This window comes from Balaenoptera physalus, assembly GCF_965194825.1.
Source record: "Balaenoptera physalus genome assembly, chromosome: 14".
NCBI lineage: Eukaryota > Metazoa > Chordata > Mammalia > Artiodactyla > Balaenopteridae > Balaenoptera > Balaenoptera physalus.
The window spans coordinates 51,153,331-51,177,879 of record NC_138893.1 but is presented as its reverse complement, the minus strand read 5'-3'; the positions used below and the strand labels follow the sequence as shown (position 1 = coordinate 51,177,879).

At 38.2% G+C, this 24,549-nt stretch overlaps 2 protein-coding genes across 9 annotated transcripts in view; both read right to left on the bottom strand.

The window, feature by feature from the left end:
• LOC309642989 (cytochrome P450 2C23-like) overlaps positions 1-5,633 on the bottom strand; it is a 40,701-nt gene extending 35,068 nt beyond the window's left edge. The window contains exons 1-2 of the mRNA XM_082425268.1: positions 5,531-5,633; positions 2,926-3,116 (exon numbers count right to left, since the gene is read on the bottom strand). The gene's annotated coding sequence lies outside the window, so the exon portion shown is untranslated. The remainder of the gene's footprint in view (positions 1-2,925; positions 3,117-5,530) is intronic.
• Positions 4,734-24,549, bottom strand: part of ERLIN1 (ER lipid raft associated 1) — a 38,795-nt gene continuing 18,979 nt past the window's right edge. For 3 of the 8 annotated variants that reach the window (XM_082425333.1, XM_082425327.1, XM_082425329.1), the window contains exons 8-14: positions 21,304-21,362; positions 19,311-19,402; positions 11,806-11,895; positions 10,837-10,916; positions 9,375-9,409; positions 6,189-6,261; positions 4,734-5,849 (exon numbers count right to left, since the gene is read on the bottom strand). In XM_082425333.1, coding sequence (XP_082281459.1) covers positions 5,724-5,849; positions 6,189-6,261; positions 9,375-9,409; positions 10,837-10,916; positions 11,806-11,895; positions 19,311-19,402; positions 21,304-21,362 — 555 coding nt within the window. In that variant the 3' untranslated portion in view covers positions 4,734-5,723. Of the gene's footprint in view, positions 5,850-6,188; positions 6,262-7,113; positions 9,410-10,836; positions 10,917-11,805; positions 11,896-19,310; positions 19,403-21,303; positions 21,363-24,549 lie in introns of those variants that run through there. The other 5 variants (XM_082425334.1, XM_082425328.1, XM_082425330.1 and 2 more) reach the window with 3 other exon arrangements.

Here is a 24,549-nt window from a genome sequence, read left to right as displayed (position 1 = left end):
TTGTGTGAGAATTTTTGTTATTATCTCATTAAAAAAAGAGTTCTAGAAATGGATTATGGTGATGACTGCACAAAATTGTGATCGTACTTAATATTACTGACCTGCACATTTAAAAATGGCTAAAATGGTACATTTTATGTATATTTTACCACAATAAAGAAAAAAAAAACCGATTAGTTGGTATTTGAAAACGTTATCTCACTTGTATTTGCATTTAAGGTAATTAATGCTTTTATTTATTCTTTGAGATAAATCTATTTTTTTTTAAAGGTCATTATTTTTTCTTTTTATATTTTTATTTATTTATTTATTTTTGGCTGCGTTGGGTCCTCGTTGCTGCACGCAGGCTTTCTCTAGTTGTGGTGAGCGGGGGCTACTCTTCGTTGTGGTGCACGGGCTTCTCATTGTGGTGGCTTCCCTCGTTTCAGAGCATGGACTCTAGGCACGCAGGCTCAGTTGTGGCACATGGGCTTAGTTGCTCCGCGGCATGTGGGATCTTCCCGGACCAGGTTCGAACCCGTGTCCCCTGCATTGGCAGGCGGATTCTTAACCACTGCGCCACAAGGGAAGTCCCGAGATAAATCTTACTATTAATAGTAATGTCTCAGAATCTAGACATTATCTTATGGGGAATTTGTTAAAATAAATCTTTTTCAAAATCTAAAAAAAAAGTCTACTGTTGTTTCCTACTACTTATTACAGAAAACATTAAAAAATCTATTTAGCACTAAAATTCTTCATTGTTTCAACTTTACTATTTTTCACTAATTTCAGAGCCATGTATTTCTCTGTATTTTCCCACAGCAGACTATTTGCTTCCATTAACCAACCTTATTGGCCTGCATTCATATATCCTTTAGCTGTGGGGCCACTAGGCTGGGATGCAGCCATAGCCGATGATGGGTTTGTGCATGAAGAACCCAGGCATAGGTAGCTTAGGGACTTCATATATTAATACATTGCTGTATTCCTTCCGGCACTTTCTGTGAAACCAGTGTCCACTGATGCTTACCCTCAGTTGTTTGCAAGCATTTGTTTGCAGACATTCCACAATGAGGTAAATTATTGACTTTGAAATGCTTGAAAAGTTAGAACTTTAATGTTTTGGACATTGAAAGCAAGTGAATAAACAGAGTGGACTGGTAAACATGTTGGAAAAGGGAAGTTTTAAAATTACCTAATCAATTTCCCTGCTTAAAAATCTTGAAAGGGTTTTTTTTTTAATTTTTGGTTTTTTGGTTTTTAATAGACTTTTCCTTTTATTACTAAGGCTTTATGTTTCTAGAGCAGTTTTAGGTTCATAGCAAAATTGAGCAGAAGATACAGAGCTCCCATATACTCCCTCAAAGTCCTGAACCAGAGTGGTATATTTGCATGTGTATGTCCAGTTGTTCCAGCACCATTTGTTGAAAAGACTATCTTTTCTCCATTGTACTGCCTTTGTTCCTTTGTCAAAGATTGGTTGACTATACTTATGTGGGTCTATTTCTAGACTCTTTTCTGTCCCACTGATCTACTTGTCTCTTCTTTTGCCAGTACCACACTGTTTTGATCACTGTAGTTTTATAATAAGTCTTGAAGTTAGGTCATGGCCTCAAATTCGTTCTTCACTATTACACTAGCTATTCTGAGTATTTTACCTCTCCATATATACTTTAGAATCAGTATGTCAGTATTCATAACATAACTTGTTGGGATTTGATTTGGGATTGCATTGAATCTATAGATCAACTTAGGAAGAAGTAACACCCTGACAATACTGAGTGTTCCTATCCATGAACGTGGACTATCTCTCCGTCTATTTAGTTCTTCATTGATTTCTTTCATCAAAGTTTTGTAGTTTTCCTCATATAGATCCTGTAGATACATATTTTGTTAGATTTATACCTATTTCATAGTTTGGGGTGCTAATATAAATGGTATTGTGCTTTAAATTTTAAATTCTTAAATGTTTTGCTTGAAAGGTTTATTTCTAACCTTTGGAAAAATCACTGGTATGTAACAAGACTCAGAAGGCCCACAATGATCCTCTTCCCCTCTTGACACCTACCTCACCAGTCTCATTTTTTGGTGCTCCTATTCTCACTAATAATGTTACACCTGTACTAAACTTTGGTCCATTCCTGGAAGGTTCTTGAACTGAGGTCTTCACGTTATAAGGCTCCACATGTGAGCTTTCATTTTTTAAAGTAACAGCTTTATTGAGATATAATTCACATACAATTCACCCTTTTAAAGTACACAGTTCACTTTGTGTGGACATGTTTTAATTCTTCTGGGTAGATACCTAGAAGCAAAATTGCTGGGTCTTACGATAACTCTTTGCTTAACATTTTGAGGAACTGTCAAAACATATTCCAAAGTAGCTGTACCATTTTACATTCTTACTAGCAGTGTATGAGGATTCCCATTTCTCCCCATCCTTGCCAACAATTGTTATTGTCTGTCTTTTTTGTTATTGCCATTCTAGTGGGTATAAAGTCCTATCTCATCGTGGTTTTGATTGGCATTTCCCTAATGACTAATGATGTTAAACATCTTTCATGTTCTTATTGGCCATTTGTATATCTTCCCTGAAGAAATGTCTATTGAGATCCTTTGCTCATTAAAAAAAATTTTTTTTGTAAAATTTTTGTTATTCCCTGATCTTTAACTGGCTAGCATACCTTCTCGTTCTTTATCTCCCCCTTCTCTTTTTTTACACTACCAGTAGTACATTCTTCCCATTTGTATAGCCTCATCATAGTTGGAATTCTTTGATTAAGGTCTACCTTCCCATGAGACTGTTGATTCTAAGAGAACAAAGACTACATGTCTTATTCACTATTGTTTTGTTCATTGTTGGTCCAATACTTAACACATTTTAGGTTTCCTGGCACATACCAGGCACTTGATCACTCGAATTGTATTCAATTTGATGCTCACATTGTTTCTCCTGTTGTGTCAGGAGGACTGCTGTCTCCACTGAGAAGGTTTTAGGGGTTACCTCCACTCTGACCATTTGTGCTCCTCTCTTCCATTGGTTGAGGGTTGTCCCTCGGGATATTAATTCTTGTGCATATCTGAGTTGAAAACATCTGCAGAATGACTGCAGCTTCCATAGTATGGGAGGAACCCTGCAGTGAAAAACAACATGTTAATTGCCTGCAGGGCACTGTTGAGGCATGGGGACCCAGTGAATTGCATTTTAAAATACAATAGCATCTGGTGCTCCCATTGCCTGGAACGCATTCCACCATTACCATCATTCTCTTCAGTTGCCTGGCTGCCTCCTGTATATCCTTAAAAATGTGGCTCAGATCTGACATTGCCTCCTAGAAACCACCAGGCTGTGTTGACCCCCACCTGTACTCCTTGCATCCAGTGTTCTGCCTGCTGTGGTACTTACCACACTATCATACTTGCCTATTTATTTGTCGTACCACCCAAACAGCACCCCCCTCCACCACAAGGCTAAAAGTCTTTTTTGTTGCCTCAGCAACTAGCACATACTAGATACCCAGTAAATATTTATAGGAAGAAAAGGAAAGATTTAAAAATACTTGAAGATAAAAAATTGAAATAGCTGGCGTCTTAGTCTGCTCAGGCCGCTATAACAAAATACCATAAACTGGGTGGCTTAAACAACAAACATTCATTTCTCAGTTTTGGATACTGGGAAGTCCAAGACCAAAGTGGTAGCAGATTTGGTGTCTGGTGAGAGCTCTCCTCCTGGTTTGCAGATGGCCTCCTTCTTGCTGTGTCCTCATATGGCCCAGCGAGACATCTCTTCTTATAAGGGTACTACTTCTATTTATGAAGGCTCCACCTTAACAACCTAATTATTTGGTTGGCCAAAAAGTTCCTTCTGTTTTAAAGTAAAAATAAAAGACACATTTTTCATTTTCACCAAGAACTTTATTGAACAACGTATTCACCATTTTGTTCCACTACCTTCTGCCACTTTTCAGGCAACTTCATAATTCCATCTTCCCAAAATTTTTTATCTTTTTGAGCAAAGAACTATTCTAGATGCCTTTTACAGTCTCCAAGGGAACTGAAATTTTTTCCATTAAGAGAATTTTGTAAAGACCGAAATAAATGGAAATCTGAAGGTGCAATGTCTGGTGAATACAGCGGATGAATCAGAACTTCCCAAGCCAAGCTGAAACAGTTTTTGCCTGGTCATCAAAGAAACATGTGGTCTTGTGTTATCCTGATGGAAGATTATGTGTTTTCTGTTGACTAACTCCAGACGCTTTTCGTGGAGTGCTGCTTTCAGTTGGTCTAATTGGGAGCAGTACTTGTTGGAATTAATTGTTCGGTTTTCCAGAAGGAGCTCATAATAGAGGACTCCCTTCCAACCCCACCATATACACAACATCACCTTCTTTGGATGAAGACCAGCCTTTGGGGTGCTTGGTGGTGGTTCATTTTGCTTGCCCCACGATCTCTTCCTTTCCACATTATTGTACAGTATCCACTTTTCATCACCCATCACAATTTGTTTTAAAAATGGAACATTTTCAGTGAGCCACAACTACTGAGCCTGTGCTCTAGAGCCCCCGAGCCACAACTACTGAAGCCCTGCACCTACAGCCCGTGCTCCACAACAAGAGAAGCCACTGCAACGAAGAGTAGCCCCCGCTCACCGCAACTAGGGAAAAAGCCCGCATACAGCAACGAAGACCCAACGTGGCCAAAAAAAAAAGGAACGTTTTCATTATGTTTCAGTCGAGAATTGCATGCGGAAATACGGTCAAGAAGGCTTTTTTCGTTTAATCTATGTGGAACCCAAACATCAAAGCGATTAACATAACCAAGCTGGTGCAAATGATTTTCAACACGTGGTATTAATGTTGATTGTTCTCAATTAGTGTCTCGATTTGATCGCTATCAACTTCAACTGGTCTACCCGACTGTGGAGCATCGTCCAGCAAGATATCTCCAACACGAAACTTTGCAAACCACTTTTGACACGTTCAATCAGTCACAGCACCCTCTCCATACACTGCACAAATCTTCTTTTGCGTTTCAGTTGCGTTTTTACCTTTCTTGAAACAATAAAGCATAATATGCCGAAAATGTTGTTTTTTTTCTTCCATCTTCAATATTAAAATGGCTACACAAAAATTCACCAATTTTGATATGCTTTTCTTCAACGCACGCTGATATGACAGCTGTCACAATACAATCTAACAAAATTGTTTCGAATGAATTTAAAGACAACTAAGCGCTACTAGAGCCATCTTAGGGAAAAAAGCAAACGAACCTTTTGGCCAACCCAATATCTGTCAAAGGCCCCACCTCCAAATACCATCACATGGAGCATTAGGGCTTCAACATGACTTTTAGGGGAACACATTCAGCCTGTAGCAGATGGAAGGTAGAAAAATGGATACAAAGAGATAATAGGAGAAAAACATGAAAGGCACTAATTCCAAAGAAACGTGGTAAGGAAAACAAGTAAAATGTCATTCCGAGTTATATAATAATGGACACTTGGGGGAGTGAGCAATGAATTAACAGTAAATTAGTTTAAAATGCTTACACAAAGACAAGAGACCAGAGGATAGCTGAGAAGCTGGCCCAGCTTGTTGAGATGTTCCTGGAGGGCTGCGGTTGAGGTTTAAAATCCAGCTAGCTTAGGTCACGGCTGCTGAAGACATAGTTCAATGTGTGTTTTCTGATGCACTTGTATGTATCAGGCACTGTGCTCTCTGTTCATCACAGGAACTTACAGGCTACTCAGAGACAGAAACATATATCGACTCCAACAGGCTGGGTGAACTAATGCACCCCAACAAACACCACGTGCAAATCACTATTCCAGGTGCATAAACAGATCTTGCTGAACCCACTGAAGAGCTCTGTAAGAATATGTAAACAAGTTCAGAGATATTAGGTAATTTCCCATGGTTACACACTAAGCCCTGACGTGGACACTCTAGCCTAACTTCTATGTCCTTTTTTCCCCACTACTCACTTACCTGCCTTTCACATTCATCCTTTTGTTCTTTCACACAACATAACTGACCAACTCATATGGGCCAGGCACAGTGCAAGGCATGAGCAACAGATACCATCCCAGGGAAGAGCATGGTCACAGTCCCTGCCCCCCAGGGAGCTAAACATTTGTGAGAACAGACATTAAGCAGGTAACGTGAGGCGTGTGGAGTGTTACAAACAGGGAAACGTGGGGTGCTGACCTGAGCAAGCAGTTCCGGAAGACCTCTCTGAAGAAGTGAAGACTCTTTAGGAGTTAGCAAAGCAAAGTTGGAGCTATAAGGGAGAAAAAGTAGGCCAGGTGGATGGAATAATACATGCAAAGGGACAGAGAGAAGGCACATTCAAGGACCTGGGCTGGAGAGGTCAGTGTGTACACACTTGGGACTTAATCCTAAAGCAATCAGAAGCCACAACGTCCAATTCACAAAATTCCTTCCCCACAGCAAGAGGCAGAAATCACTTAATTCTAAATCACTTCATTTTAAGACGTACCAAAAGCCTACAGGGTAATTAGTTTGAATTAAATTTCCCTGGTTTGTAGCCACAGATGTAGGATACTATGGGGTTGGATCCCACAGGAACCCGAGTAAAAGGGCTGCTTTCCCCAGAACTCCCAATTATCAAGCCCTGATGTCCCAACAGCACTGTGAAATTGTCCCCAGGAGGGAATGTTGAGAGCTTGGGCAGAGCAGGTCCAACCCTGGCTCCTGGGTTAACATCTGAATTAGTGAGGTTAATTATATCATACCATTGCCAGTTATAATTTATACAGCTTGTCTTTTCTCCACCTCAGGATAATGTCCCCTCCCCTCCTCAGTGTAAGTATTTCAGCTCTCAGGCAGTCTCCGAGGGGCACGATGCTCCATCCTCCCTCTTCCCTCCTCTGCTGCTGGCTGCATCCCACAAGGAATCAAAACACCCCTTGTTAAATTCCGTGAGTCAGGAAAGAATGGAAACCCTGCTTTCCAAATTCTTACATGAGGCTTCTGGGAAGAGTGTAAGGAGAGCGTCTATAGTTAAGTTAAACTAGTAAATAAACTGGCTCCCGAGCTGAAATGGGCAGGACAGCCTGAGGAGCAGGTTAAGCAACAGAGAAAGGAGACATATGGGAAAAACACAAATCACTGATAGTAAAATAATTTTATTTAGTTTCTTTTTTAAAAAAGGTAGCATTTCACATATAAATTTAGACTTCAAGATTACCAAAAGGAACATCCCTGAAGGGGGGCGCGGGGTGGGGGGCAGACTTTGAGCCCCAGTGAGCACAGGGAAGCACATTCCATGGAGAGTTTAAGCAGAAGTCCTTTCTTGAGAACTTCACAGTGCTACTTCCCTGTTCCTCAACTCTGCCACCAGAGCCTGTGGTTTGTAAGAAAACCCATATTCATCACTTTGGGGCAACAGTTTTTAGCTCATGGGAATAGGAAACATCTCTAGGAATGAAGCACAAAGGTCAATGATCCAGATTTCCCACAACAATCATTATTTATATGCAGCAACAATATATGACAGGTAAAGAGTTTATTATATAGTTCCAAAAATCTTTTAAAAAGGGCTAGAGAACACAAAATTCATTCATAAAGAGAATGTATATAATTAAATGAGCAAAAACAAAAAAATTATTCTTTCCATATTACAAATGCCTTTATAGGATAAGGCCCCAGGAAAAGACCTCAAATCTGGGACTCCTTTCCTGTATTAAGTGTCTGGCACAACCCAGAAGCTGTCATGAGACTGACCGTTCGCTTAAAGGTTTCTGGAAGTGGTCCCATGACTTTTCTGTCTGGCTTGAACACAGTGTACACAAATGGTGTCTTCAACTGTGTAAACTCAGGCCTAACTACAGGGCACACTGATTCAAGATAGTTAATCTTAAAATTAAAAAAACGTCCAGATGAAACAGATCTCCCATAGCCACAGGCTAACTCTGTCATCCTCTCATGTAAGTTTAAATCCACTGGCTGCCTAGGAAGTCAGTGGAATAATCCTGATCTCCTAGTTGAGGTGAAAGCTGTGGAACAACTTAGATTTCAGCATCTCAGGGCCAGGAGGGAAGGAGACAAAGATGACCAAGGGTGCTTTCTAGGTTACTCCCTTGATCCACCCGGTGGGCTCCTGATCAGTGTTGAGAAGGAGAACCCGTGGGCCAGTAACCATGGCAGCCCCAGGATCTGACCTTTAGGCAGAGGTACCGGGGCAAATGAATGTACCCCAAATCCAGTTTTAAAAATAAAAACTTCCTGCAGTTATGATATAATACTGTGCAGTGAACAGCTAGGAACTGGATGCTGCTTCTATTTCTGGTTAAAGTCCTGTTCCACTCTTGGCCAGAGCTGAGAGGTGACATAGAAGGAGTTGTCTGAGCCTAAAAACCAGGCACCTTAGTCACACATGGCCTGGGCAGTGACATAGACAGCCATCACCCAATGGAGGGGTATGCACGGCCCCCAGAGCTTTGGTTTAAAGCAAAGGTTTCATCTCACCCAAAACTTCAAACTAAGCTCTATCTCTGAGCCTACTAATGCAATAAACTAATGATTAGGAATCTCTATGAAGAATCTCTGATTGGGTGGCAAGGTGCATGTCCCAGCAGGCCACCATCTTGACTCTAGGAAAACAAAAAGGTACAAATCGTATCAAGTAAATAGTTGCTCAAGTGGAAGATCATTTCCTGGGGAACTTCAGCGGACTAGATGCTAATCACATGGATGAATGCTGGGACTGCACCCCAAAGAGAAAGCCTGGGTCCTGGCATAATCAGTCTTCTTTACACTTAGCACATCCTGGCCGCCTTCTCTCTGACCTCCTATCTCTTGAATGACTGAGCACACATTACCCCGGGGACCAATGTAAACATTATCCAATAAATCTCAGCTAAGAAAAACACAGCTTGTTAAATATTTAGTGTTTAACATTCCAGTGCAGGCAGTATGTTAGCATCAGACTTCCCCTCATTCATGAGTACCAGTTTAGAAAGGAACACACACAGGATATTTGATAAAACTGCACCTGAAAAGACCATCTGGGTGCCAGACAGCTGGCTCTATCCTGCAATCAGCTGATAAACCAGGACTACCACAGGAAAGGCAGAACAGACGGAGCATGAGTTCTCTGTAAATCTGAAGAGTCGTATAACCATCGTTCCCACTTAACCCCTTGGGCCATATCTTGATATGGGAGAACATTTCCACCTGTTGCATCAACCTGTGCTCTCCTTGTTTTGGATGGGGCTCTCCCCAGAGGGCTCAAGAGCCTCCTTAGAGGGGAGAGAGTTTTTTCTTCCAGTCCTAACCTCTGAATATTTCAAAGCACAAGAGGAGTCCACGAACATGCTAGGGATGTTGCTGCCAAAGTAGATCTTACTGTTAGAAGCAATGGCCTGGTACCTTTTGAGCTCCAGATATTCCGGGGTCAATTTGTGCTGTGAGAGGCAAACAAGAGCAAAGGCATCAGAACACTTTGGTGCAATAGTCACTACTCTCTTTCCTTACACAGATTTTCCCTATTGTTCTCCTGAATATCATTCCTCAACTGTGAATTGCTACCAATGACCCTCTCTCACTTTGAAGTGTGGCTATCACATTGACAGCGTTTTTCAGAATGGCATAAAACTACTTCCCCTTTCAGCATAAGGCTCACCTCAATGACAAAGTCACTTGTGCCTGGCCAGCTTTTCCCATGACAGATTTGGATCACTGGTTTGGAAACTGAAATTTCTCATCTTGCCTTCATCTTGACCAAATTCCGTTCTGTTTCTATAGAGTTGTGTCCTCCAATATGTTAAGTTTATTTCTAAATTTACACTGGATTTCAAAGTACTGACAACTCTCGTTCTGACAACCTACGATATCTTCAGACTTCTTCTGAATATAGATTATGTTGTTCCTTCCTAAATGGAAAAAGTTTAAGCCCTGTCTATACCTTAAATCTTGACTTTAACCTTTCAGATTGCATCATATACCTTAGCAACCTCCTTCTCAACTTTTCCTCTGTTCCACTCTACTGTATAATTAATAAGCTTATAAACCTAGGTCATATCCTTCCCTATGTCCTTCCCTTCTCAGACTACTAGGGGTTCTAGCTGACTTTTAATTAAATAATTCCTACTAACTAGGTCTGTACTCTCTAGACCTAAACTTACCCCAGTCCCTATACAAAAATTGTTCACTCACACATCACCCAACTTCCTTTCTCAAATTACCACATATGAAATTCCTCATGACTAGAGTATTTTTTAAATCCAAAAAACAAGCAGTACTCAACTGGGGGCATTCGGAAACGTGTGTGTGTGGTGGGGGGTGTGGACTGTTAAAATAATTGGTGAGCACTACTGACAGTTTAGCAGGCAAGGGCCAGAATGCATGAGATAGTCTGCAACAATGAAAAAGTTATCTCACCCCAACATGCTAAGAATGTCTGATGAGAAACTCTGCTCTAAACAAGCTTAGCATCTACCCAAAAGGTCTACCTGATCTGGGAAGCAATTTTAAATGAACTTTACTCCTCTCCTGTCACTCTTGTCATTTCAGGAGAAGACCTTTAACTTTTCTGATTATTGAGCCCTTATACAGCAGTACAAATGGATGAATTTATGGCATTTGACCTGGGTTTATATATCTGCTTGCCTTTGTCCTAGCTCCCCACTTTTATAAAGAACTATACAAAGTTCTCTACCCATAGAATGTGCAACATATGTCTTTCCAAGTGACTGGCCGATTCTAGAGGGTGTGATGGTAACTACGCTTCCTTGACACTGGATAAAATTGCCTCCATCGTGTTAGAACCCCCACAGGGGAAAGCAAAAACTTAACCTGTATTACTAGGAGAGTGACACAGAGAGCCAGTCACCTTGTTTGAAGTGGCATATTTGTGTGCGGCATAATACTCAGCATCTGCTTTCGCCTTCTCTCGGGCCAGGAACGCAGCATCTAGTAAGCAAAACAGTCAGGGTGTTTAAAACAGAGCAAAGTTGCAATCCATTTCCTCAGCTGGGTAAGAGTTCAGACTCTACCTTAAGTAGAAGCCCCTTTATCCACTGCTTGATATTCCAATCATTCACTTTACTTTAAAGGCATAAAACAACATTAGCAGTTTTCAAATCCCAGTCCCCAGACAACTCCTTCTCAAAGGGGAATACTCTTGTCAATGTCAAGTTAACTCTCAGCTCGTCTGAACCCACTTCATTTTCCACCTTAAGTTGCTCCTTCTTTCCTCCACCCCTCATCACCCAAAGCCTCACACCCCACCCAGGCTCTAGGCTTTAAGTATTAATAATTAAGTCCAGACATGAGAGCTATGCTCTATTTACCGCACTGTCTCCATCTCCTTCAAATCTGATTCAGAATCAGTTAATGTAGAATGATAGGAAGCATCATTATATAAGCAAAAGAGGTTGAATATTTGGTCTTCAAGACTGTGAGCTAAGAACATCGACATCCCACTATGTGTAATCAAGAGTTTGGGAGCCTCTACGAAAATTGGGGCTTCTTTTTTCCCCAGCTAATTGTTTGGTTATTTTTTTGGTTGACAGGTAGAAAAGAAACTGGTGGTGGGGTTTCTTATCTTGTATATTCTTTAAAACTGATTACTTTGCCTGAGAACAAATAAGCCCCAACTTAAGGATGGAAAATGAAAGGCTGAGTTTCCTATAGTCACAAACCAAACAAAAGAGCTAGATACGCAATGGCAATTAAAAAAAAATTTGTCTAGAATATCAGGCCAGCTACTTCCTCCAGACCACCCACCATAACCCAGACCCAGTCCCTGAGACAGAGAAGCAGTTCAAGATGGTCAGAGCCTCTTTTCTCCTTGAGGTACCTTCAATTTCAGAAATGCGCTTTTCAGTTTCTTTCTCCATCACCTTCTGCTGAAACCGAATTTTTGCCACTTGTGCAATCTTCTCTGCTTCTATAATTATATACAAAACAAGACCTTCAAAAACACTTCTCTAGTTCCAGAGGTACTTAGAAACATGAGCATATAGTCTAACACTTAATTATATAAGGTTTTATGGGCTCATTGTTTCATTGTTTTATCTATTCAGACTATAAACAACTCAACAGAAAAAAGGGAATTTATTTCCTACTTCACTGTTCTATTTTGACAGTGCTTGTTTTGTGGGAAGGAAGAGTACAAAAGGTGACAGTTCCAGTCCTTCATGGGATTAAATGGCAATGGTCCACAAGCTAATGGGGAAAAAAAAGATACTTCATGAACGTTCTCAGAACAAAAACAGAGCAACACAAATGTATGGCAACATAGGACAATTATATAATGTGGCAGGAGAAATAAAGAATAAGGAAGATAAAACAAGGAAGACCTTCTGGAAGAAATCTTAAAGAAAATAATAGACCATGACCTAAGAGGACCTGGCAGAAAGTGTAAACAAAAACAAGATATACGAATTAGCATAGCAAGTCGCAGTTAAAGAGGTGATAAAGAGCCAGCTGACAAAAGAAGACAACAAAAAAATTACAGAGAGGGCTGGAAGACCCCTGTTTTGAGTGACAGGCTAAGGAATTTAACTTTAATATATACTCAGGATCAACTGTTATGTAACCATCAGGGAAATGATGTGATGAAGGGTTACCAGAGGAGGAGTATTCTGACTACTGTAGAAGATAAAAGAGAAAGCAGGGTAATTCACCTGAGAATGTGAAAACAAGTGTTGGGAGTGAACAAGGTAGCTGCAGCAGGCAATTACAGGCAGGGAAAACAAAACATCCTTAGCAAATCTCTGGCCTAACCAAAGGATTCAGGACCATTGAAGAAAGACTCTAATTATATTTTCAATACAATCACTGCAATTCTTGAAGAACATTCTCAATTCTCCTTTTCAGCCAAAGAAGTTGAATATTTTAACATATCTTCTCCTTGGCCTCTGGAGGAAGTGTATAATGGAAACAACATTTCCAGGTGGTTTCTTCTTTCCATAAGGTGGGATCCTTTACCAGCTACTCTAGGGCATACTTCCCTATCTCCCCATCAGCATAAAATCAATCTATCACCATACCATCCTAAAAACAGGCTATGTTCAGCTGGGCTAAAAATTTAGCTATAAGCAGAAACTCAAGATAAAATTTGAATAAAAAGTCAGGAATCTGGAGCCTGCAGCTAGAACCCAGAGAATGGTGCCTCAACATGGGGAACTGATGCAGTAATCCCATTTCACACTGTTCTCTGACGTGTGGGCATAAACCAATAAAGAGCATGACCAAACCTCTAGTTCTAGAAAAATGGTGGAGTAGGCGAATGAGAAACCCTTCCAACACCTTAAAATGCTAGATAAAATATAACAAAATTGTTTTCTAATGTATAATTGAGATCATAAGAAAGAATGAGAGATCCTCAAGAGAGACAAGTAAAGAGAGAGCTGAGAGCCTGTATGATGGCAGCCCTGGGAGTGGTTATTAGACTAGTAAGAGAAAGGGCCTTGGGCTATTGCCCATGCAGGGCCAGGAGATGAGGCCTTGAGATGTTAAAACTGAAATTCCCCGATAAAACCCGAGGACCTGCTAAAGGGCTGCAACTCTACCCACCAGCCCAGTGGCATATCATAGTGAAACTAGAGAATATGCAGATAGAGAAAATTCTTTTTTTTTTTAACAGAGAAAATTCTTAAAAGTAAAAAGAGGAGCAGAAGCCAAACAAAAACAAAATAATATTGCCAAAGTGACAAAGAAAAGTAAGTTTAGTTGGGCTTAGAACTGTAGGCTAAATTACCATTCAAGAATGAAATAAAAGTATTTCAGACCAAGGAAGACTGAATAAGTTTTCCAGTCCTTAGCCTTTACTGAAAAAAAGCTAGCAGAAAAAATGAATGAATTGCCAGAAGCAATGGAGAGGAAAAAATTACACAACATATTTAAATCAAAATAAAATATTTACTGTAAGAATCAGTGATGATAATAATCAATGGGGGAATAAAAACAACATGAAACTAAAATACTAGGCAACAATAATATGTAAAACTGGAGGACAGTGATAAGAGTTAAAGCATCCTAAGGTATTGTTCAAGAAGAGGAAGGAAAGAATGATTAACTTTAGATTCTGTCAAGTCAGGTATGCTTGTTAACATTTTACAGGCAACAACTAGTTACAAATTCCAGAAATAGAATGTAAAACTTCTAATCAAGTAAAAGGAAGAAAATAATAAAGAAAATACAATCAATTCAATACCAATCAGAAAAGAAGGGGAAAAGAAGCATGGTAAATGGCACAAAATTAAATGATACAAACAAGTCCAAATATAGCAGTAACCACGATAAATATAAAAAGACTAAACTCACCAGTTAAAAGACAGATTCTCACATTGGATAAGATAACAAAATCCAGCTATATGCTGTTTACAAGAGACACACCTAAAACATAATGACATAGAAAAGTTGAAAGTAAAAGGATGTGAAAAGACACATCAAGAAAATAACTAACCAAGAGAAATCTGTCATAGCTATATTATCATCAGACAAAATAGACCTTAAGCCAAAAAGCATGTCTGGCTATAAAAGAGGGTTATTACATAACTGGACCAATTCTACACAGAGATGTAACAATCCAGTTCTGAAACTAAACATTCTTAATGATATAGCCCCAGAATACATAAAGAAAAAAGGTTATAAGTCAACAAATTCATGGTCATAGTGGGAGATTTTAACACACCTCTCTCAGTAACTGATAGCTCAAGAAGGCAAAAATTAGAAGAATACAGAAGATGTGAACAATACAATTCATAATCCTGACATAATGAATATGCAGAGAAACCTGCATCCAACAAATAGAGAATATACATTCAATCTTTTCAAGCACACATAGAACATTTACCAAAAAAGGACCACGTACTGATAATCCACAAAACAAACTTCAACAAATACTTAAGAATCCATATAACAGATCATATTTTCTGACTACAATGCAATAACATTGGAAATCAACAATAAAAAGGCAGCCCCCGGAGAACCAATTAAATTAGAAACTGAAAAATATACTTTGAATAATTCATGAGTCAAAGAAGAAATAATGGACATTTAAAAAAAAAAAATGAAAACCAAACACCAATAAATAAACTACATTCAAAACCTGTGGATGTACCTAAAAGCAGAACTTAGAAGAAAATGTATAATCTTACATGTTTCCATTAGAAAAGACTAAAAACTAAAGAATTTAGTAACTCAAAAAGTAAGAAAAGAACCAGTGAGTAAACTCAAGGCAGAAAATAAATAAATAATAAAAAATAAGTGTAAATAATAATTGAAAAGAAAGTGACTAAAGAATCAACCAAATCAAAATTTAGTTCTCTGAAAAGATGCATAAAACAGATCTCTGATTCAGCAAAATAGAAGGCACCAATAAACAATATCAGGAATGAAAAGGGGCATACAGATTTGGTAGAGGGTTTAAAAATCATAAGAGAACTTTACAAACAAATTTATGCCCCCAAATTTGAAATAACAGATAAAATGTGGAGAATTTTCTATAAAGTATAACTACCAAAACTGACTTAAAAAAGAAACAAATACCTTACACAATACAGAAATTAAATCAGTAGGTTAAGTGTTGCCATAAAAATTAAACGAGCATACAAAAAAGCCCAAACTCCACTAGACCAAGATGGTTTTTATAATTGAGTTCCACCATACCTACAAAGAGGAGGTAAAACATATTTTATACAAAATGCTCCAGAACACAGAAAAAGAAGAAATGCTCTCCAACTCATTTTGAGGCTAGTGTAACCATGATACAAAAAACAAACAAAAAAACCCCCGAAAACCTGAGAGTAAGAATGTAAGAAAACAAAAAAGCTGACCATTTATGAAAATAAAAGTAAAAAATTAAAAGAAATTATTAGGGTAAAACTCCTACTTCATGATCAAGTGAATTTATTCCAGGAAGACAAAATAATTCTGTAAGAGAAAATCTATTAATATAATTCACCATATTAATTGCTTTAAAAAGAAAAATTATATGGTCATCTCGACAGATTTAGAAAAAAATTCTAAAAGTTTTAGCAGTCATTCATGATAAAAACCCTTGGCAAGCAAGAAACAGAAGGAAATGTCATTAACCCGATAAAAGTTAAGTATAGCAAACATCACTGGGACTGTGTATTTAAAGTTAGGAACAAGACAAGAATGCCTGTCACCATCTTTCTTTTCAACACTTCACTGGAAGTCATAGCCTAAAGCAGTAAGGTAAGAACTAAAAGGTGTGGGAGTACAGAGAAAAAACCAAAACTGTCCTGATCTGAAGACAATATGATTACTTGGGAAATCCAAGAGACTATTAGAAACAACAGCATTTTCAGCAAGATTGCTAAATGAAAAAATTAACAGCATACCTATACAAAAGTAAAAACCAGTTTGAAAATGTGCCTTGAAAAAAGAGCCTATTTATAATAGCAAAAAATTTGAGGAATATATAGGAATAAATCTCTAACAAAGAGTGTGTAAGAACTTTGAGAAGAAAATTATGATACTTTTTTGAAAGACCATTCTTTCATTTTTCATTCTCATAAATGGAGAAATATAACAGATTTATAAAACTCAGTATCATAAATATTGTAATTCTCTCCAAACTGATGTACTATATACAAGTAATGTGATTACAATCAAAACCCTAACAGTATTTTATAGAACTTGAGGAGCTGGTTCTAAAATTTATTTGGAGGAATAAACGGCCTGGAATAGTCCAATACAATTTTAGAAATAGGAACAGTTTTGAGGAATAGTTAAGAAGGAACTTGCTCTCTCAGATAGCAAGACTTAAAACGAAAGCTACAGTAATTAAAGCAAGGTATTACTGTAAAAGGATAGACCAAGAAATTCAAAGAAAATAGAAACCCTTACAACAGAACAAATTATATATTGGATCTTATTATATGACAGATGTGGCATTAGAAATAAGTACAGGAGGGCATACCTGGTGGCACAGTGGTTGAGAGTCTGCCTGCCAATGCAGGGGACACGGGTTCGAGCCCTGGTCTGGGAGGATCCCACATGCCGTGAAGCAACTGGGCCCGTGCACCACAATTGCTGAGCCTGCGCATCTGGAGCCTGTGCTCCACAACAAGAGAGGCCACGATAGTGAGAGGCCCGCACACTGCGATGAAGAGTGGCCCCCGCTCGCCGCAACTAGAGAAAGCCCTCGCACAGAAACGAAGGCCCAACACAGCCAAAAATAAATTAATTAATTAATTTTAAAAAAAAAAGAAAAAAAAAGAAATAAGTACAGGAAATAAGGAACTATTCAATAAATAGTCTAAGACAATTGGCTTGCCATTTGGAAAAAATTAAACTGAATTTCTATGTCACACTAAACATTAAAATAAATTCCAGATGGACTCAAGACCTACATAGGAGAAGAAAAACTTTAAAACTTTTAGAATAAAATTATTACTTTGGGGTTGGGGAAGAATTCTAAAAACAAGATAGGAAAAGCACAAACTGGAAAGAAAAAGACTGATAAATTTGATTACATGAAAATGAAATATATATGTATGTCAAAGACATCATAAAGTTCAAAGACAAGCCACAAATTGAGAGATGATATTTGCAATGCATAAACCTGGGAAGGGATTAATATCCAGAAGATACAAAGAACTTCTACAAATCAGTTTAAAAAAGTAATCAAATAATGGGCTAAAGATATTAACAGGCAATTCACATATCAAGAAAAGGGAAACCCGAATGACTCATAAACAATACTCAACTTTACTAGTAACTAGGAAAACTCGTATCAAAATTATGTGATACTATGCCCATCATCAAACTGGTATAAAGTTTTAAAAATCTTGTAACTCCAAGGGTAGAGGACAATGTGTGGAAATGGGAATTGAATAAGGCAGCACAGAAATTGAAACTCAAACACTGCTGAGGAGAGGGTAAAATGGAGAAAGCACTTTGGAGAGCAATTTGGCAGCGTGTTGTAATTTGAAGATGTGTGTACCCTATGACCCAGCAATTCTACTTCAAGATATGCATTCTAGAGCAGTGCTTCTCAAACTACCTGTGGGAAAGCATTTTTTTTTGTATTTCAATATTTTATAAATTATAATGAGTTACTAGAAAAATATTAAAAAAGAAAAACATAAGCTCCAGTTTTTTATTAGATTCAACAGACAATAAAATTACTGTGTTAAAATGCTGTAAGAACTTCTAAACACTCATTCTCAATTTCCATACTCATCTCATTGTGGATCCAAAACAAAAAGCTGGTGACAGGGCACTGACCCACATCACATGTGCAGTAGCACTTCTCTAGGAAAACTCTTGCATGTGTGCACAGAGAGACATGGATAAGGGTATTACTGCAGAACTGTCTGTAATAAGGAAAAACCAGAAACTAACTCATTAGTAATCCATCAGAATCAAATGAGGCTCACTCATAGAATGAGATACATACAGAGCAGTTAAAAATAAACTAGATCTACATGTATCAATATGAATAAAACAATGTTAGTAAAAAAAGGAAGTTGTGAAATAAAAGGTGGCGTTTGATACCACTTTTGTAGCAAAACAGTTCTATGAATTGTTTATTGTTACATATTTAGAGTAAAAGTATAAAAATATGGACAGAAAATATACATCAACTTCAGAATAGAACGTACTCTGAGAAGACAGGTCAAGAAATAAGACCAGGGATGGGTACAAAGGAGGCTTCAAATAGATATATAAACTTTTTCCTAAAAGAAAATATGATCTGAAGGAATATGGCAAAATGTTAAGCCTTCATTATATTGTTCTCTGTATGTTCCTGTATATTTGAAATATTTAATATAAAACTCAAACTTTCAGCAAACCAAGGAACAATTGAGAACCTAAGACGGCAGTCGAATACACAATATGCTGGAGTGTTAGGGAAGTCACTGGGACTCAAAATGAGCCATGAGCAATCCTGCTGTACTTCTAAAGGCGGTAACATCTATCTATCCAGATAAAACTAGGTGCACGTCAACAGCAAGGATGCATAGTATAATCCTGAGCTTTGGCCAAAAAACCTGCCTGTTCTGAATCTGTATAAACAAAACCCCTACTCCACCAGAGGCTAGAGCTGCCCCCAAACCCTATCCACATTTCCTGTCCTCAAAAGACAACAGTGGGGGCCAACACCATGGTGAAGAGCCAAAGCACTTCATCAACTACTGGCCTCATCTACTTTTAAAGGCTTTAGGACATCTGAATACACAAAGGAATTTCCAGAATTCTCCACTATGTATGATGCAATCTTATTTGAGTCCCATCAATATCCAACATGAGATGGACAAAGAACAGGACAAACTCGTAACACATGTACTTAGAGGCATCCATTTCAGAAAGAAATCCAAGTACCTATAACAGCCTTTTTCCTCTCTGTCTCAGCTTCTTTCTCCACAACCTTTTGTTTTTGTGCAGCTATAAGAAGTTTTGTCTTCTCAGCTTCCCTGTGGAGTAAAATATTACAAAAAATTAGAAATGATGTACAGTCACAGGTAGTAATTCTGACTCTACAGTGGGTCAGAGAACCATTTTCAACAAGAACTTTCTGACTCAGTAAGGTAGGCAAGAGAGGTGTTATCCTATTTTACTAATAATGAATTTGAGGTTGAAAGGTTAAATGATTTGCCCAAAGTCACCCAGAAATAGGAATCAAATTTAGTATATTTGAATTTTAGTCAGACCCTTTCCTCTAATCGTATCATGGAAAGGCCTGTGATCTGGAAGTGTCTGGAGTATATGAATGCTTCCTCTGCTGTTAGGCCTCCAGCTAATGTGCACCAATTAGTAAAAGGCACTAACCTCTGGGCAGATGTAGCCAGCCCCTCGGGTGCATGGTTTGGCAAGCAGAAGGGGGCTGGATTTCAGCCCCTCTTCAGGCAGACACCCCTGTGTAGCAGCCCTATTTGTTATACAGAAGATATAACTAAGTGGCAGTTACTAATTAGGTGGTGAACTGGGGCTCAATGCAAAGAACTTTCTAAGAATCTGAGCTTTCTAACAATGGAAATAGGTGGCCAATCACTAAGCATGTACAAGTGGCAACTGGGTGACCACATGGAAGAAAGGGTATAAAAAAAGATCACTATTAGGTGGGAAGTTAGACTGGATTATCCCAAGGTAGCATTTAATTCTAGAATTCCAAAAGTGTTTAAAATTAGGAAAGATCCAGAATTACCTGAAAAGTAACTCCAATAGTTTCCCCAAACATCACCCCCCCCCAACCTCTCTCCTTTCCTCCTGCCAACATTGATAAAAGACATAAAATGATATTCTGGATACTATGAGTTATTTGAGGGCAGATAACACATAGTTTTCATCTTTCCATCACCAGAAGCTATTATATTTAAAGCCTAAGACATCCTGAGCCTTCAAGAAATTTATTTTTCTTCTATAAATGGATCAGACCCATGATCTACTCAACCTAGCACTCTGCTTTACAGTTTTAAAAGAAGAAATCCTTTTCTACAATGAAAAAAGGGAAGATACAACTCTGCATAATAAAAGATATAGACTTGGGAACAATAGTAACTCAGAAGTGTAACACTCTACAAAGTAGTAGTATTATTACTTTTTGGACCCCCTGTATTTATACGTCTTTTGTTTCCTTGACTTTTGCAAAGTTAGTTTTCCAGTATTTCATATTTTGCCTCTTAACATATCTGTCAAGTTTCCTAAAGACTTTTGTTTCTTCTTTTCAGTACTTGTCATATGAGAATAATACTGACATTTCAACTGCAACAGGTAGTCCCCTAAAGGAATCTTCTAAAACACTTCGAAACTAATTTAATGTCAAGCAAGTAACTTCTCATTCCCAGTCAGCCCTGGACACATAAAAGAGAAGACTACCAGGAGTCAACCCAGGCAAAGCTTCCCCAAAGGCAAATTATAAAGATCACGTCTAATTTTAGATACATAATCACATACAATGGAAAAGCAAACTTGATACCAATGTGTTTATTTTTACCATTTATAACACAGTAACAAAATATAGGCACTCTCTTCAACCTTAACAGCTAGGACTCTTTCTCTCCTCTATTAATATTTAATTCAAGGTATTATTCACATCCAAATTATAGCTCCTTAGGCTTCCAACAACAGTTCTACAGCAAACTGCATCCTTAGCCACTGAAGCTGCTCCTGAAATGTCCATATATAAAGAGAAAACTAATAAGAGTCTAGTGGGAATTAAGACACCAGAATAGGTAATATCACTAGAATTAAAGAATGGAAGATAGACATATACCCCTCCCCAGTGTAATATCTGAAACATAATTTTCCTCTAGACTGGTAAATTAATGTAGACAGCCCTATATAAAAATATTGGGATCCCATGCATATTACTCACATTAACTCAAAATTTCTTCTTATGGCTTCTGGGATTTTGGGTTTTGTAACACGCACAGCCTAAAAAATAAAAGTGAAAAAGCCAAAGTGTATTTGAAAAATAAATCGTCAAACTAAATCTTCTACAAAACAGCTCCTCAAATGAAACTAATAAAACAGCTATGACAATAGCTGCCTACTAACACACGTAGGGATCCCACTAGAAAATCTACTGTTCCTGCCATCACCTCCAAAAATCAAAATAAGCTGCTTCTTGTTTTCTTTAAAAAATGCCTGGCTATAGGATAAACCACTCTACCTGCTGAGGAAATAAATTTTTAGGGAAAAGGTTCTCTCTTAAAAGACCTTTCACAAAGCTCTTAAGTTGGATACTTGTGTTTCCTTTGCAAACCTGCAAACCAAAGAAACAGAAGGAAGGCAAAATTTCAAGATTTAAATTATAAAGTAGGAAACAGTCAAAACCAAAAATATAAACAAGCAAAAACCCAGGTCAGTATATGCAACTTAATACAGTGGACAAGTAAATGAATTTACCACTTCCTAAACCTGCAATCACTCAGTACTGGCTACAAACAAACAGCCCAACACTGAGGGAAAACAAACACCAATTAACAATTAACAAATACCAATTAGCAGCTTGTATTCTTTCTTCCTAGAACCTCACTTAAAACAAAGTCTACTTATCTCTGTAAACACTGTTTACTAGACCCTATTTCCCTAACCATAGTGTACTTTGGCATAATTATCTATGAAACAGGATAATTTTGGGGTGCAAGAGCCGGGTACAAAAGCCCCTCTGTGTTCCCTGTTTCTGGTTTGTAGAAAAAGGCTTTAGTCTCCTAGGCCTTCCCTGAGTTCCAAAGAACAAACTCAAGCAGTTACTAATTCGGGAGTGAGGAAATGTAGAAACAAAGGAAAAGCAGTCAAGAAACAGTAATTTATAAAACAGAGTCCTGGTTCCTCCTCAAGGGATATACGTAACAACCTAATGCATACCTTTGAGCTGTTCTAAAGTAACTAAGGCCCTCGCCCAGGTGGAGGGTGCTGACTACATGAGCACAAGCACAGAGACCCCAGACTGGCTGGAATCAGAAGACTGATGATTAAGATTTCTGAAACATCACCATGAAGAAAGTCATGCCCCCTGCAAACCTCACCCCAAATGCTGCCTTTAAAGACTCTTCCCTGAAAGCCACTGGGGAGTTTGGGCCCTTTGAGCATGAGCTGCCCATTCTCCTTGCTGGACCCTGCAAAAAAAACCCTTACTTTGCTGCAAACACCCACTATCAGAGTTTGGCTTTCTGTGCTGTGGGCACATAATCCCTTACAGGGTTACATCTGCTTGGGAAATACAGATTCCGAAGGCTGACTTTCCTGTATCAAGGACTTGATCTCTCAGAAGTGTTTGATTTTACTAGTTAAACATCCTACACCACCCCTCCACCCTACTACACACACACACAAAGCACTTTGCTGATCTGAAGAAACTTTTAATTTCCCTCTGAAAACTGGTTGAACTTTTAAGCAACAAGGCCTTTAAGCACATAGCCTTTTTTTAGGGCTTATGAAAGAAGGCTTTTAAAACTTTTAAGCAACATAGCCTCCCCTACATAAAAGAGACAAGTCAGATCTGTACATAATTTTGAGGATTATAATAACTAAATACAAGAATTAGAGTGAAATGGAATAAGAAGCTGGGGACCATGATGAAAAAAATCATTTCATGCTAATAGTAAGGCATGTGAGGCCATAAAGAACAACTCATGGACATACCCAGAAGACAAAGAAAAATTCAGAACCAGAATTTGCAAGAGATGCCAGATTTCCCAAGTGACTACCAGAAATACAGATGACTTCCAACATGATTCAGGGGGAAGCACTGTCATATTGCATTTAATTATGAGACTGGCCATGTATCTTTATAGTCTTATAAAAAGAGCATGAAATAGGACTTCTTCTGAAGACTTCTATCTTGCTGTGTGAGGCTGAAGAACATACTACATGCTTGCCAATCTTGGGAAATCTCATAATTTTCAAATATGTGAAATATAAGCACCTACTGTAACAGATACCATGAGTAATTTGCTTCATAAGAGATTTAAGGAATAAAATGGCAACATATTCAAAAACAATGGTCAAAATACACACACACAAAGACACACACACAGTGAGTGAAGAAAGGGAAAAAAAAAGCTGATGAAATGAATATGTCTATTGAAACTGGATTATAAGCATATATTTTAAACCAAAAGCCAGCATTTAATATATATAGTCACTGCCTTAAATAACATAGGAAAAAATATCAAGAATGCCTATTTTCACCACTTTAATTTGCCACAGTAGTTGTTCAAGAAGAAAAAATGGGGTACAAATACAGAGAAGGGAAAAATGAAAATACTGATTGTTACAGAGAAGGTTCACTCAACAACAAATATTAATTGGGTGCCTAGTCTGTACCAAGTACTGTTTGTTCCAACCACTGTGCACACAGCAATGAATAAGGCAAGACTGCTCTCATGGACTTTAAAATTTTAAAGGCAGAAAAAAAGGCAATAAAGAACAACAAAAAGCAAATAAATGAACAAGAGAATTTCAGATAGTTATTAGTGTTATGTGAAGAATTAAAATACTAGGTTGGGGTGGAAATCAAGATTTTTATTTTGGCGTAAGTATATAACTAAAAAAAATCTAGGGAAATTCATAAAGTTTTAGTCAAGCAAGATGAATAGCTCTAGAGATCTGCTGTACAACACTGTACCTATAGTCAATAAAAATGTATTTATTGTACACTTGAAATTTTAAGAGGGTAACTCTCATGTTAAGTATTTTTTACCACACACACTCACAAATCTAGGGAAATTAACCAAAAGAATTACTAGAGACAGTTAATTCAGCAAACTTGCAGATATACAATAAAGTCACCAAGAATCATTTGCATTCCTCAATGCTTAAAAAAAAAAAGACTACATATTTAATAGCATTAAAGCTCATTAAATTCATGGATATTAATTTAACTTGGGATATGGGTTTCTAAGCTAGGTCAGAAATTCTAAAAGAGGGGCTTCCCTGGTGGCGCGGTGATTGAAAATCCACCTGCCGGTGCAGGGGACACAGGTTCAGCCCTGGTCCAGGAAGATCCCACAAGCCATGGAGCAACTAAGCCTATGAGCCACAGCTACTGAGCCTGCGCTCTAGAGCCCACAAGCCACAACTACTGAGCCTGAGCACCACAACTACTGAAGCCTGT